Genomic DNA, 16,403 nt, shown 5'->3' on the forward strand with positions numbered 1-16,403 from the left:
AGGGTGCATTACAAAACACATCACATGACGAGCGAAAATGCCTCTTAAGTCTTAAGTTTGGAGTGTGTTGATTTATTCAACGCAGTTCAGATGTGTTGATTGTCGCATTTGAGGTGTACAGTATACGGCTAGCCAGCTGTGTACACGTCTATAATTAATGTTTACACTGCTGTGTGTGGAAGGGGGGGTGCTGTACACAGTGTACGAGCCCAGCAAGGTTTGTGTTTTTCAGTGTCAAAATGATGAATGCTGTACGTCGCCTCTCAATCAGAATCAACGCCTCTGAAGGAGTCTTTAGCATGTGAGAGATAAGCCACAAGTGAGATTTGATAATACTCTATCTCTTCTCTACTTGTTTATAAATAATGCTAAATGAGAAACTGAAATATCCTGGGCGGTCTGCGTTTTTTGGCATCCAAATATTAAGAAACCTCTTATTTCTAATTAAAAATATAATTCATTTTACTTCATTTTATGGTGTATAACTTGGGTGGAGTGGTGGCACTGTGGCTAAGAGTCTGTGCCTGTGGCTGGAAGAATGCCAGTTCAAATCCTGTGGCCAGCAGAGGAATCCTGAGCAAGGCCCTTAACCTCAACTGCTCCAGGGCAAGTGATCTTGTCTTGACTTATTTTTGAAGAGTGGAATTGTCCACAGTTCTTTTGGAGCCGACAGCATTTTATTTTTTGCTCTCACTTATGTGACAAAACCAGTTTGAGATGAAGACAAAGCTTCTAATGAAGTATTTTTGTGCAGAAAACGTAATGATAGATGATGTCAATATGCTACGTGTTTGAGAGTTTAATCCCGCAAATAGGATTTGATAGCAGCCAATATAACCAGGTGGATAACTGGGCAGTATTTCTAGACTTAATTTTTCTGCTTTTTCCTAAAGAAGTTTGGATATATTGATGTACTTAATGTACAGTATATAAAAGATGGCAAAAGGTGAAATTTTAAGACCATTCATACGATGTTGTAGTGTCTGAAATATCTATCAAGACAGTATTTTGTGACATTGTCCATAAAATATTTGTCATCTGTTATTCTTTGTCTAATACAATAGAAGGCATTCAGTTGAATAATATATGTTTGGGGATGGACTCTAGTCCCAAAATTGTGACCCGTTTCCCTGTGAGACAGTAATTTCGTTTCAAGCACATTAATGTGCAGAGACACACCTGACATTGCTGATGTTCATGGGTGTTTCAGTGTCATGGATATTGACGTATAACTAGACAGTGGTAAAACAATCATTATTCTTCTTTTCCTTCACATGGATTGTATTATACAGATATTCTTTAAACATTTTCAGGTCCGGTCATGGAGGCCAGTTTTAAAATGTTGGTTGCTAGCTATTTCTCCTCAGTTATTAACCTCCTACAAGAATCCCATTGAAACAGTCATTTTGTTAGCAAAAATGTTAACTTCAGGTACTGAGTATCTTCATTCTTCTTTCTCCACTTCAGTAATGAAATGACTCAGTCAACCACAGTATAACAGTATACTGTTTTCTTTATTCTACTACTGAATTCTTGTACTTTTAATTAACTCCTACAGTAGTGAAAATGAATGTTACACAGTGGAGCTTTTAGAGGAAGAAAGTTTACAGTGTATTGCATAAATCCCTAGATAAACTAGACTGGTTTGTCTTGTTATGCTGTACATTGACAGAGCTACAGTACATTAAGAGTAAGAATGTTGCAATGTCTAGTATATCATTGACTTTTCTTAGGGAAGATGTGTTTCTTTCCCTTTTCTGATTCTGATAATACTTGTCAGAATTGGTAAATTGGTTTAAATTATTGAAGACAATTCTGTAAAACAAGAAAGAAGAAAGAAAAATCTACCACAAATTCACCCAGGTCTCCACTGGTCATGTCTTTTGAAACCGCTCTTACCTCATCATTATTTGTGTTGCTTTCACAATCTGTGCATGGTTGAAATCGGGTCTAAATCATTAACTTGGGTTCTGCACACCCATTATCTTCTAATTGCTAATGCAACAGTTTGGTTTTGGTCTAAAAAGTTAAACAAAATATCCCTATTAGTGTTGCTTAAAGTAAAGCACTTGGTGAACTCAGAGAAGTCTTGTCTTTTGCTTTTATTAAGCTTGTTATATTCTCTACCTTCACAGTGATTAGCAATAACCATGGACACCAGAAACCTGTGTGGACAATTTTCTTTACAAATTAACATGATTCTAACCTTGTCATTGTCTAATAGTGATTGCCCACAGATTAAAATGTCCTCATTAATTAAGCAACTATTAAATTGTTAGTTAATATTTATTCCTCTAGTACAAGGTTTTATTCATCTGTGCACAATGAAGATGCAACAGTCTTTAAAGGTTTATTTCAGAAGTTGATTGGACACATGCATAATGTTATTGTCATTTTTAAATAGCGTGCAGAAAGGTTTTGTGATTGTATGATTAGCTTCATCCCTTGGGATAACAAAATACCAGTCTCAATGTTTGATTTCTGAGTTAATATTATCAGAATAGGTTGGCATGCGTTAAACATGTGTATAAGTAGCCATTTAAAAAGACATGTATTTATTTAATGCAAGAACAGTGAAAATACAACCATGCTCCAGTTGAGTAATAAAGATTGCCTCTTTGCTATCTCTGTGATTTCAAGGTGGTCTATCTGTCAAAAATGTTGTCTAGAGATGACAGTGTGTCTTTGTGGTGCTGAATAATGCACTCCAACAATCTCTCTACCGTCAATGTATGCTGGACAGACCTGATAAAGACAGCAAAGTCACACTGGGTGTAATGCAAATTGTTACAATGTTCTAACCAGTCAGGGGTGTGGTCGAAGTGTCACTGTGCAGACATGCAATCTTCTATGTCAGTAGACCAACCTTTGGAGCTGATTTCAATAATGCAGTCGGCAAGTGCTGCAAAGATTACATTGGAAAAACCTGAGTAAAACAATGTAGAGGTCTTATCCTTGATGGTCTAATACATTTCTATAATTCAGGTGTTTGGTGGAAAATAGTCATGAAGTTTCATATAAATACAGTATATATGTTGCAGCATCTTATTGTATGGTGGGAGTCATTTTGTGATAGAAACTTTTGTTGTTAGGCACATGCTGTGTGAAACTGCTTTTGTTTTACTGTGGAGATCAGATCCTTTACAGCAGGATGGACTGTAATATTTAATTGTTATGGTCCAGGCTGGTTAAGAGGGCTTCTTTTATCAGGTGGTAATTTCGACCTGCAAAGCTAAATGTGAAAGAAAATACTTATTACTGTGAATAATCCCCATTAATTATTGAAGTTAAGGCAATTTATGGATGGAATAGGAGATTATCATGCTCTGTAAACTGTAATAAGGTGATTACTGTTTTTTTATTATTGTATTTTTCACAAAGCCAGTATATGGGTATGGATTTTTCCAGAACTGTTCTGATTGTATAATTGATCCTGGGATGTTTATAATCACTTTTAAATGAATGGAAATACCTTTAACAGCATTATATGCAGTGTGCCTAAGATAATATACTTTGTACTTTGATCCTGACCTTTTAAATAGTTTCTTCATGACAAGACTGCAGTAGGGTCTGTTGAGTACATGCAATAAAGCCAATAAACTACTCTTTTTCTATTTGCAGGTAATGTGGTTCTTGAAAACCTTAAAGTTAAAGAAAATGCCTTGGTAAGTACCAAGTTTTTAAGTGATGGGTGTGTGAAAGTGCATTCTCTGGGAAAAAAAAAACTCACTTTACATTCATTACACTGTTGCCGCATGGAAGCAAAACACATTCCTTCCACTCTTAGAACTTAATACAAAGTAATCTCTTTATAGTCTGATGCAATATGTCACAAGGCTTCTTGCACAAAAAGGGTTATGACTCAGTATTCCTGCAAGGCAACCCTAGTTTCGGTGTTAATTCAAGATTCTGAAGCAGAGCTGGAACCTGAGACGGTTATGATGTAGAATTTTTATGAAGCCTGCATGTTGAAGTCACTTTTGGAAAGCTAACCTAGGTGTGTATTAAGGAAATGAGAAATGCAGGGAATTGTGTAAATGTCAGTGGCTGAGAACAACGGAAATGCCATGTGATTGAAATGTGCTTACAAGGCATCTGTGGTCTCGGTGATCGGAAGGTGTACGTGTCAAGCAGTGTTCCAACAACCATGCAACAATAAATGGTTACTATAGACCCATTGTTACTAATGGGTCTGGTCTATGTACCATAAATGAATTATTGATTATAGAGTTGATGGTTTCTTTTATAATGTCAGTCTGGGGGGGTGGGGGGAAACTTCTGGTTAATTGAGTCATGAATTTCACTGTAGTTGTGATAGGTTTTTCAGCTTTACCTGTATTGCTCAGAGGTCCTAAAATAGAACACTAAAAAAGCCTGATAAATTAACTGGAGAAGGATAACATTGCTGATGTAAAGTGGGAGTGGGATTGTTTGAGAGCACACTCTGGAGTGAATGACTCAGCTGTAGGCTTGCTTTTGAGTTGATCAGTGGTCTTGGGAGCATCAGTGCTGTAATCACTGCCAGTCAGATATTGAATACAAGTCATGGAGTGGCTCTGGAAAATTAATTAGAGGGATTATTGCTAAAGCCAGTCTTTTTGCCTTCCATTTTGGCAAAAAAACGTGAAAGATTAATGTCCTTCATAAAACAGGCTTTTGCTCTGCAACCTTGATCTTCATACCTATAGAGATTATTATATTAGTATAACTAAATTTCAGCTAAAATAACACTCCTTTGATTTGTATTTTTTGTTACATGACCATGATATTTAATTCCCTTGTTATTATTTAATTACTTCATATTGGTTATTTTCTCTTACAGAGCGAGCTAGATGTTCCCTTCAAAGTTAAGGCCGGGCAGATTGGTGAGTATGGCTGTCCTGTTACTTTGACAGATTTTAGACAAGTACAGACCGCAGTTTTGGTCACACAATACCAGCACTACACATAATAAGTACATTGGAACTTTTTTCCAGTGAAATGAAATTCCCCTTTGGTTAACATTAACATTGTCAAAGTCCGCAAGTGAAATAGTGACAACGTGTGTCTAGCTCTTCCCCTGCTATGAGTGGATCCTGATCCTTCATAATGTTCCAGTACTCGGGTCACCCACCACCTCAAGCAGTGGAGAATTCTGCTATACCAAAAGGCTGCACTCCTGTCATGAGAAAATTCAAGGCTATTCTGGTGTGATTACAGTACAGTATATTGCCATAATGGACTCACTTTCAGTGTACAGTATACAACAAATGTACAGTAGATTGTTCTTTGATCATTTCCTGCTGTGAGCTTTTCGAAGGTCACTGTACATTTGTAACGTGATGGTCCGTATCGACCTTGCTGAAAGAGACAATATCTTTTTGAGAATATCTTTAATTTTAATTTTGACGTCTATATTTGTAGTGCATTCCCTGCCTTTTGTACATCTCTTTTGTGATTTTTTCACGATCAATAAGAATTGTGAAATATTAAAAATATGTATGTAGTATACTGAAGATGATAGGTAGCATAAAATGTAAAGAAAAGAAGTGGTAGTGCTGTTTTTTTAAGAATGCAGTGATGTTCAGCACTCTTTACATGACCTTTTATTCTCCATACATTTCATTTCATTCTTTTTTCAAAAGCCAAATGAGATGTTTAGAAGAGAAATCTCTATTAGAATTTCAACAGCACTGTACTGTATTTCCAGAACATTGTAGAGCAGTAAGATGTACACTTCTTACTCTGTAGGAACCATATCACAGTGCAGTCATTGTCATTTTAAAATCACTTGATTAAAAAATGTAGCTGTTTCTTTTAAGCCATTATTTTCCATGTAAGTGTCACTGTTTATGTTAAAAGGCCACTCTGAACACCAACTCATACCAGAGACTTTCAGAGTTAACTACCACGTAAGCTGATATTTGAAAGAATAGAAAAAAGGAATCAGATGAATGAAATCATGATGATCAGATGCGATCTCAGGTGCACTTCAATTTATTGTTTTGCTCGTGTTGTTTGAAGATTCAGGTAAATCTTGGAAAGTTGTTACAGTTCTGTCATTTAAGAGAGAGATGCATACACAAAGATGGTGTTTTGTCTTCTCTCTGGTGTGTGGCTTTGCTATTGCAGTGATAAGAGAGAGGTCAAAATCTTGTTCTAGAACCTTGCCAAACAGATTGGTGTTTCTGGCCTATTAGAAGAAATTTGTGAAAATTGTATGTACACCAGAAATTTACAAAGCTTTATTTTTCTGTTCATCTGTTGTGTTTTTTCAAGTACTGTATCTGTCCCGAATGGAAAAATCTTTTAATAGCTTAGAAACTGAGGCCGGTGGAAATCGTTGTTGGTACAGCTTTGCTGCAGACATTTGACACATGACAATAACATACAGAATATAAATACAGGACCAGAATGGACAATATACAGTACAGATTATTAAAATGCAGGATGATGAGAGACAGTACACAATACAGAACATAAAAATGCACTCTATAATCAAATATGCATAAAAATGCAGAGTTGATGCCCTGCAATGTAAACATAGACAAATAGACAAATGTAAACATAGACAGATCAGTTCAATTTAAATGTGATACAGGTCATAAAGCACAATACTAAGTTTTTGATGGTTGGGGGCACATTAATGGTTGAATTCTTACAGTCTGTAAGATGAAAGTTCGAGAAAAGGGGATGTTCTCATCTGAATAGTTTAGACCACATTTGTATGAGCAGGAATATCTGTTTTCCTGCTTTTCAAAAGCTTTTGTGTATCAGAATTGTAGAAAAGTTTGTGTATGGATGTAGAGTTTTATGCTCATGTGGCCTATGTTCTGAGATGTATTAAAAATTTTTGCTGTGCTGTAATCGGCTTTATTTAGCTTGCGGTGTTGTGCACCGATTTGTTTTCATTTTATTACAGCAGCTCATGGACTCTTGGAAGATCTTCATGTTTTTATAGTTCCGGTGTCTTATAAGCTTGTGTAATTAAACTGTTTCTCTCCAAATGAAAGATTCTTTTTCAACACACAATATCCTTCAGTGTCTTCTAACAGGAGTGACTAAGACTAGTTGGACTGCATGCTGTACATTTTTAAACCTGCTGTCTCAACACTGTGACTTTTTACCTCTACCCTTTTATGCTACCAGCTATCATCAGTATACTACATTCATATTTTTTAATATTTCACAATTCTTATTGATAGTGAAAAAATCCCTGGGTAGCATAATAAGCAGCTGCTCCTGTGAGTTGACTTTCTGAATTTCTGTGAGCAGAATGACATTAGTTCTTTTTTCTTTTTGTGTGCACATCTTGTTTCACAATGTTGTGACGTGCGATACCCATATTGCTTTGCTTCAGTGGTACAAAACGCTCATGAACAAGGAGGGCAGGTGGCTGTTTTGGTTTTCCAGCAAGAGGTTAATGGATCTTGACAGAAGTGACTTGTGACTTCTTGCGACTAATGCTAATGATGCATAAAATGTATATCTGTCTCCAGTGAAGAAACAGCCCCTTATGATTTTGCCATTGTTCTATTATTACGAAGACCTAAATGCACACAGTGATACTGTCAGTGTGAATGATACTGAGCAATATAACAGGGTCCATCCACCCATTTTCTAAATGCTTCTTCCAATTCAGGATCGTAGGGAGGCCAGAGCCTTTCCTGGCAAGCAACGGGAGCAAAGCAGGGTACATCCTGAAAGGAACACCAGTCCATTGCAGGGCAGACACACAGACACGTACACACTCATACCTAGAGCTGCCCTCCAACAGAGTCCTTTACTGTAAACCTCAATTTGAATCTGTATGGACCACTGGACACCACTTTTTTTTGCCAAAACCTGAACTCATTTTATTGACTGGGAATCTCTTTTTGTATTGTGCAGCTCTCATTGGTCAAGGCTGCCAAAGAATGGTGATTTACTGTAGTATCATTCATCAAAAAAGATCTGTTGGAGTTCTGTTCTAATTTTGAGAGTCTGATCAGAATGAAATCAGGCCTTGGCATAACATATAACACAACCTTCAGTTTTTATTTTCTGGAATATCTTAATACATTGGAGACAACTGATGCAAGAAGGGCATGTAGGCTGATATGAGCAGTTAGACCTCGAGGTGCAGAATGATGCCTTCATAGAATATTTTTGTTTCTGTTATGAGGATAACAAATATATGATGAGATTAGTATTTTTCAATATTTGTTTCTGTTTTAATCCAAGCTCTGTTTGATTTTTACTGTTTCTGTTGTAGATAATTGGACACTTTACATCTTGGTGTTTTAATGGACCAGTTAATTTTGACAAATTTTGATCTAGTTGTGATTAAACTGGTTTGCGACGTTGCCTGGATTTTAGGCTTATTACTTGAGCTCTCATTTCAACTAATTTAATTTTCACTTCTAAAACCTTCTAGTGGCATTTCCTGGACTGGCATGAAGCAGATTTGCACAGTAGCTGCTACATATAGGCGTTGAATAATGAGCTCAATTTTTTTATCTCCTTAGTTGAATTGTTGAAGTACTCTTCGCATGACTTTTTATCTTTTGTGGTTTTCCTTTAAGCGCATGTGAAGAGTAAAATAAGCACACTCAGAAGTTTTGTCTTTACGTGGTTTATAGTCTCCGACTTTGAGAAAGTTTTCCTGACACAATGTTAGTGTCAGGCAGAGTAAGAGCTTTTTAATAACATTTTTTAAATTTATATTTTGAATGTTTTTCCAGGAATATTATTTCAGTTAGAATAGGTAGAATCCTAGTCTTGAAGTTTAGAAACATCAGTTTATTTACTTTAATCCTTTTGCTTCATTTTGAGAATTTACACAAGATTTTTGAGGTAAAACTTGGTGATACGTGAAGCAACAAAATCATCAGGCCCTTAAAGGTTTTTACACATGATTTATTTTAAGAAGTGAAAAGAATAATATTTGTTTAATCTGCCTGTGGACTGTGGAGCACAATCTGACCCTGAGAATAACATTGTGTGCCAGTGCAAACCCATGATACAATTACTTCCTTGCACTACAGAAACTTGATTGTTTCTTGTGTGGATTTGTATGCACATGCATATTGTCAAGACAATCTGAAGGTCATTCTGTCCCAGTGTCAAGCCTATCTTGAACATCGAAGAAGCTTTGTACTTTAAAATTTCCAAGCGTTTCTTTGGAATAATTATACTGCATATTTGCATTTTTCCTTCCGGCTTGCAATGAAGTGTGAAGGATGAAAGATCTCATAACATTTAGGTTTAATCATGGTTTTTAGTGCAACAAGGATTTTTTTAGATCTTTACTTTCACACATATCATATAATTAATGTATTATTGCTGAGGTCCCTGATTAATCATCAGTAGTTTTTTCTTTTTAGTTCATATGATTTGGCCCTAAGATTCAGTTTCTTCTGATCTATTGTTACAAATTCCATCTAATTTGTGTGACCTAAGCTATTCGTTGTTTCTTCACATGGTCTGAGTATTTTGCTCATGTTTAATGCCAGGTGGGTCTTTTTTGGAAGGACAGGTTCTGTTTTGTTGATATGCTCATAATAGAGAATATTTCACATTAAAAAAACTGTAATTTGTGAGTGTGTCTTAAATATCAGCTGTAATTAAATACTGTCTGTAAAAATGGTAAACCTATTTAATTGAAGTTTAAAAACATGAGTTCAGCAACTGAATGAATTCTGAGTTCTCCAGAAGGAGAATTGTTAGACCCTAACAGCTCAGACTGAGTATTGATCACTGGTTGATGGAGTTTGACTTGAGACATTGGGTCAAGTGCAATGAAGTTACAACCATTTCTTTCTTATGTTGTTGGTATTCTACAATATATCTAATATTTAGAAAATCCGAAGAATAAGCATTTGTTTTGCATTTTGTGAATGAGGTAAACTCCGCCACCATTTACTTCCTCTGGCATCCCTCCAGGGTTATGCATCATATCACATCAGGGATCTGATGCATGGTGATATTCACTTGTCCCTGGGTTAGGGGAGTCTTCACTGAGAGGATTCTTTCCATGTTGTATATTTCTTCAGATAGATACAGCAGGAAGGGTAGTTCATATCAGTTTTTTGTTTCCAGACTGCAAAAAACAACATCTAGAAAATAAGATTATTATGCTGTAGCCATAAGCAGCAGAATGTCTCACAGAAATGGGGGCTGGAGCAGGTCTAACTAGGTTATTAGTCTACAGCACAGGTTTTCTATCTGTGTTTTGTGGGCAATGTGATTAGATTCAGGTTCATTGTGTGTAGGTTTGTATACAACCTTGTTAATCGATGCCATTTACAGTGCATGTACAGTTTATTTTGATGCTAACTGATAAAGCATTCTTACTGTCTGCTAGACGCAAACAGTATGCTTGAGAGCTGTACAGTACCTGGAACAAATATGACATGGGTTTTCAGCCATAGCATCTTCCAGTACAAGCACTTTTAGCTGGACCAGACATCTCTTACGATAAAGTGGTGACAGAATATCACTTTCTGTCCTGTAAAATCTGTGAGAAATTGGAGCGCCTCTCTCAGTACCAGATTTCAGTGACATGAAGGAAGAGCCTCAATTAGGAGAGCACAAAAGCATATTGATCTTCACCATCATTTATTTCTAAGCAAAAGACAGCCTGAAGCTCCTTAATTGCCTAATTGTATGACGTTCACAGCTGTTGACTTTGAGAGCCAGTTTGCTCCTGCCTGGTGAGCCGTGATGTCATTGAAATCCGATAAAAGCCGTAAAATGCCTACCCTTCAGGCAGGCTAGGCAGCCCTAATAAGACTAGATGATGGACTTTCAGAGCTGCTATAGCAGACCTCCTGCACCATTAAAAAAATTAAACATGAAAAGTAAATTTGCTCAAAGCAAGTGTTATAAATAGATAAAACCATTCATCCAGTCTTCAGGAAAGTCTTGTGGGGGGGTTGCTGGGCAACCCCATTAATTGCAGTCTGAGCCGGAGCTCATACTGGCTTAGGTCTGCACATTTAGATTTTGTCTGCTGCAATCCCTTCTGGGGACATGGCCTTACAGGCGAATTAACTGTCCCCCACATCGTGAAGCCATGAGGACTTTACAGTAAAGCGGTTTCAACATGTCTTTCATGGTATTTGGATATAGCCAGAGCTAAACTACCCTTCAGTAATAGTGCTGGATTTACCAAGGAAAACAGGACCACACAGCTCACCTAGTGCAACACAGAAGATCAGAAAAAGCTTCGTGTTCACTGTGGCATTTGAATGGTGCTTTGAAAGGATACATTGCATACTGTGTAATTTGACTTTATATGCACCAAATGTTAAGCTGGTAATGATACGTTACCATGACATATAGAAAACAAGCTGTCTACCAGGTTTAAACTGTCAGATTCCAAGTCTGCTTTTCTTTGACATTTTATGGTATTACATAATGTGTGAACTAGTGAGTGTTTTGACTAAAAGGTTGCTTGCTGAAGTGCCCTTTCCTTGGCCACGGAGTCCGTTTTAAGCCTGTAAATGAAAAAAAGAGCAGGTGTTCCTAACCATAACTAAATACAGATAAAGTAGCTGAGGCTGATCTTGGTATTCTAACGAGAGGTCTCGAGACAAGTATTTGTTTTTCTTGAAGAAGAACTTTATATAATCTTTTTTTTTTTTTTGCTCATCACGTTCCAGGAACGATGCACTTCCCGGACAGACACAGCAGCGAGAGATATTAAGTGGTTGGGTTTTTTTCAGGGAAGCTGACGCTGAAGATTCCCTGGAAGAACCTGTACAGCGAGGCTGTGGTCGCGACGCTCGAGGGCCTCTTTCTGCTCGTCGTCCCGGGGGCAAGTAAGTGGCTCCTGGGTGTCATTTTTCTGTATTGCAGCCTTTTGGTTTGCAATACTGAAAATGAATTGAGTGGTCTGAGGTTTTGAACACTATTTCTCAGTACAGCTGTACTGTGCCATTTAACTGGGAAAAGTAAATTGATGAATCGATTCATTCATTATTGTACTGTACTTCTACTTGAATATACAGTATTTTCAAGTGTTTTGTGACATTTTCCTTTGTTTTTGGAGTTGCAGTGTGTGGTTTGGCACGTGTGAAACATGTGCAATAAGAACCCTCTTTATAGCATTGACTGATAAAGCCCATGCTGAGCTGATAGTGGCTGCTACTATAGGCCTGAACCACATGTAGCGTATTTACAAAGCAGGTTCTCTTGTTTCCTAGAAATAAAAAAAGCTGTGCCATTACATAGTACATCTAACAATTGCCATGATTTGTCTACCCACTCTTTCTTGCACCTGTTTGTGAACATTTTGTCTCAATGTGGCTTATTATTGAAACTGGCTTTTGTCACCTGATGGCATTGAGGGGATTTCAGTCATTGTGGACTGCTTACTTTGAAGGTAAATCAATTCTACAAAAATACTCAATGGTGCCAAGTTGCTGTAAATTCAACAAGTTGATCTTTTTTTATTCTTTTATTTTAGGCTTTGTTTTTTTTTTTCATCTTATTTACTCTGCCTACCTCATGTTCCCCTCAGTACGTATCTTCTCTCACATGGCCTGAGTCCATGTTGCCCATCTGCCTGTTCAGCAGAGACTTATTCAGTAACATGAATCTACAGAAAGTTAGAAGTTTACCACCTTTGGAAGCTATAAGCATACCTTTGATAGCAGTGCCCTGCTGTTCACAGCTCTTAAAATGCAATGCAGTATTCTTTAAAAGATGGGCAGTCTTGTTGAAAATAACCATCAGATATATATGCTCAGAGACATCTTTAAACCTAGCCATAAATGGTGATGAAGAATGGTGCTGTCGGAATTGTGAGAATGTTTGAAAGAAACACTCTTCACTAATTGCTTATTAAAACCAATGAATGGGTTCCATAAGCCTTTTCAGGTGGAAGTTGAGGTTAATTTAAGGACTTAATTTTTTTTAACTTATTTTTTCATCTTATTTCTTAAAATTCTTATTCATCCATTGTAACAGAATAATGTAATATGGAGCAAATCTAGAGCCATTTTCTGAAAAATTAATATATATATTTCAGAATAATCCCTCTACAGTAATAAACACAACACAATGTGTTAATGATTATTTTCTTAAGTTAATTAATGCCCTATGCACAAAGATACATTTGGCCTATCTTTGAATAAATGTTAGATTTTTTAATGGGGGAAATCCATGCTACAGTTCTTTCATTTGAAATAATATGACGTTTTGTTCAATAAGCATATGCCTACAAGCTATCATTCAGTTAAATGAAGTCAAAACGTGTAACTTATCCCAGGCAATTCCGATTTCCTTTCATGTGCTAAACATGGACTTTGGAAGCATGACCCTGTAAAAAAGACTGAACTTCTCAAGCTGCTCAGCTCTGACCAGCTAGGAGGGCCTTAGATGAATTAAACTTTACAACAGGGTGACAAGTCATCACCGTGTCATTTTAGCCCAACACACAGCATGGTGGCATATTTAGCACATCCATACTAGCGAGTAGAAGGAAGTGCAGACCATCCAACTACATCATTGACAACACACATAAAAATGTAGGATCAACTTTCCTTTCCTCTGTATTTAGATTTTTTTTTTTACAGTGGCAGGTTTTTAAAAAAATAATACAAAGACATTGCTTCCCGGCCCTCTAGTCTTTGGAAATACATTGATTAATTTTAATGACAGTTGTGATTGTTGCTTAGCAGAGAACAAATATTTCAAAGCCAATGGCAAATGTTGCATATCTCAATCAGCAATTAACTAGTAAAAGCTCAGCCTACCTGCTGCTGCCTAATGTTTTCCCAAGGGTTTTGTTTTTCTGCTGATGAAGGGCCTCTCTGGAATCACTGAGATAGGCCGTGGCATTTGCAGTCTCTTTTGATACCAGAGGGAAGCCCACACATTTTCAAGGTGTGCTATCATTGATAAGAGTTTGAAATGTGGGATAGTGTTCTTCTCTGAAGCTGCCAGTCCTTTGTTGGTTTTATAAGGACTGTGCATGACCAAAAACAACCATAAACTCTGAGGTTCTGCCATTAATGTGACAGTCCATCTGCTGAGAAAACAGAGCTGCGCATGGATTGATGGCAATGAAGTTCTTCCTTTGGTCAAAAGACTTTATTTCACTTGCCAAAACGTGATAGAAAATCCCTGGGATCACTATTTACATTTGAAAAATATCTGTTCAATATTTATTATTGAAAGCCCAGCACTTAATATACAGAAGTTATTGGAAAAACACCAGCAATTCAAAATAATCACATTGACCTTCTGAAATTCACAATGTTCTGGGGTTTCATTAAGTTCACTAAGAAGAATAAATCACAGCCCCTTTTTTCTGCAATCATTTTCTACCAATTATTTGAAAAAGAATGTTTTGTGTTGTAAGACTGCTGTTATGTAATTGAAGGAAATTAAATTAAATCATAGGCATTCTTAGCTCCGTGAATATTGAAGAATTTCTAACTTGCAAGGCAGCCGGTCCTCATGAACTTGAATATATTTATTGCAGGCATTCAGCTTTAAGGTATGGCTCAGCAGAATATTCAAAAAAGGCCTTTTGTTCTGCAGTTGCCTGGTAGCACAGGTGTTGCTCTGTTCTTCAGGCCCTAGACAGAGTTGCATATTGAATTTTAATTTGCTAATATTGTTAGCTGCACCCGTCTTGCTAATTGAATAATTCTGAATCTTATTTTTGTTGGTTTGTTTTTAAAGTTAACTCTATCCACCCACTGGGAAAACACTCTTGATGAGAACAAGTTTGTCATCACTTGATACAATTGGAAGTGCTCTGCAAACCTACAGACTGAAAACTGCTTATTGTAGCTCTTTATGGCAGCTAATGAACAATTACAGTAAATTTTGCTTTGTAAAAGGAGCATTTATGCTAAAAAAAGATGTAAGATTTTGGAAAGGGCTATTTTAAAGAATAACCAGGAAGACAAAAAGTTATTTATTTTATTTATTAAATTGAATCCTGCCTCAATTTTAAATAACAGAGGCTAACTGGAAGCACCAATGAGTACATTTGCTTCCTGCTTGCTCAAAAAAGTAAATGTGTTTTTAAAATATAATTTGTTTTGTTTTTCCTACAAAAATGAATTTGCCATGCCTAGCTTAAAAAACCTGGTTGATCCAGAAATGGATGCTTATCCAAACAAGTGTGGAATGACTTATTCTGTAGTTTTGACGTTCCCTGTTGGCAAGCAATATGTCATTATGCAGCACATCAAGCTCATCAGTGGGGTGAATGTGTTGGTGCGTGCACAAGTACTTGAGAAGTGTTGCCCATCCCTACACCCGATGAGGGTTAATGGCTGTTTTCGGGAGCAAGTTTCTAAACAGGATTTCAGGCATCACAGCTGCCCTTAGTAAAATGCCTCATCACTGTAGGCTCCAGATAAACTCCTGTTTAAGGTGAATCGGTTAATCTGAGTTTCTTAGGTTCCATGAAAAATCCCATGCCATTTATATACATCGATGCAAGTATATTATTAAGATGTAGGACTCTTACAGTAGCTCTTTATGATTTCTCCTTAAGAACTTCCATTCAGCCAATAAATGTCAACCTGGGAAGGCCCTCTGGAACACTTGCTAGGTTTAGTATATCTGTAACAGGTTTCTGTTTTTTTCATAGCCGTTAAGTATGATGCAGCTAAGGAGGAAAAGTACACACAAGAGGCCAAACAGAAAGAGCTGCTCCGGATTGAAGAGGCCCTGCTGGCTGCAGCACAGAAAGGTATTTGCTCGACGCTCTGGAAGTGACAGTGAATGCAGTGCTAAGATCAGAGTCTTTCTCAGCTCAACCTGTTCTCAGGACCCATCTTCTGTCCTGCGCCTTTCCACGTCTGTGATGTTCATTCATCAACATTGGTTGTGTGGCAACACGCATTACACAGAGTTACTCAAAAATGTGTCTTCATCTTGAAAAAACTAAGTCTGACTTACTGGGGCATGCTTTACCACTATTACACTACCGCTTCATTTAAGAATGTATCCTTCTTCTTTATGGTTTCTGTCTTTGCTTTTTGTAATTCAATTATACACTAATTTTAAATGCATACAAAATATTAAGCGCGAAAGAAAACTCAGTTATCTATCATTTGTTTTTGTGAGTAGTTAACAGAACCAATGATCTAATCTATTTCTTGAAAGAAATCAGGTTATTAGATACATAAACATGGCTGGGTTCCTTGTTCCATTATCCTACATCCCTTTTAGTGTTTTTTGAATGCAATTTCATGTTTTTTCTTCTTGTGTCCTCTGTTTCAGGTTTCACTGTATTTCAAATGTCTTTGGATTTTTACTGTTTGTATTGTGTCCCCTTGTAGTGTTCTCTGTTCAAGACTTAAAAGGATCAGTTCTTTCAGCTTGTCAGAGTAGGACGTTTCCTTAAACCCTGGAAGGTATTTGGTTGCTCTTCTCCAGACTGATTCCAGTGGTTGCAGTATTTTTTTTAACAC

General features: G+C 36.9%; 1 protein-coding gene across 5 annotated transcripts in view; it reads left to right on the forward strand.

Moving 5' to 3' along the window:
* Nucleotides 1–16,403, forward strand: part of vps13c (vacuolar protein sorting 13 homolog C) — a 96,913-nt gene that overhangs the window by 340 nt on the left and 80,170 nt on the right. For all 5 annotated transcript variants that reach the window (XM_088641590.1, XM_088641587.1, XM_088641588.1 and 2 more), the window contains exons 2-5: nucleotides 3,622–3,665; nucleotides 4,823–4,865; nucleotides 11,688–11,783; nucleotides 15,578–15,679. In XM_088641590.1, the coding sequence (XP_088497716.1) occupies nucleotides 3,622–3,665; nucleotides 4,823–4,865; nucleotides 11,688–11,783; nucleotides 15,578–15,679 (285 nt within the window). The remainder of the gene's footprint in view (nucleotides 1–3,621; nucleotides 3,666–4,822; nucleotides 4,866–11,687; nucleotides 11,784–15,577; nucleotides 15,680–16,403) is intronic.

Source organism: Lepisosteus platostomus, chromosome 7 (genome assembly GCF_059453375.1).
Source record: "Lepisosteus platostomus isolate fLepPlt1 chromosome 7, fLepPlt1.hap1, whole genome shotgun sequence".
In the NCBI taxonomy this organism is placed as follows: Eukaryota; Metazoa; Chordata; class Actinopteri; order Semionotiformes; family Lepisosteidae; genus Lepisosteus; species Lepisosteus platostomus.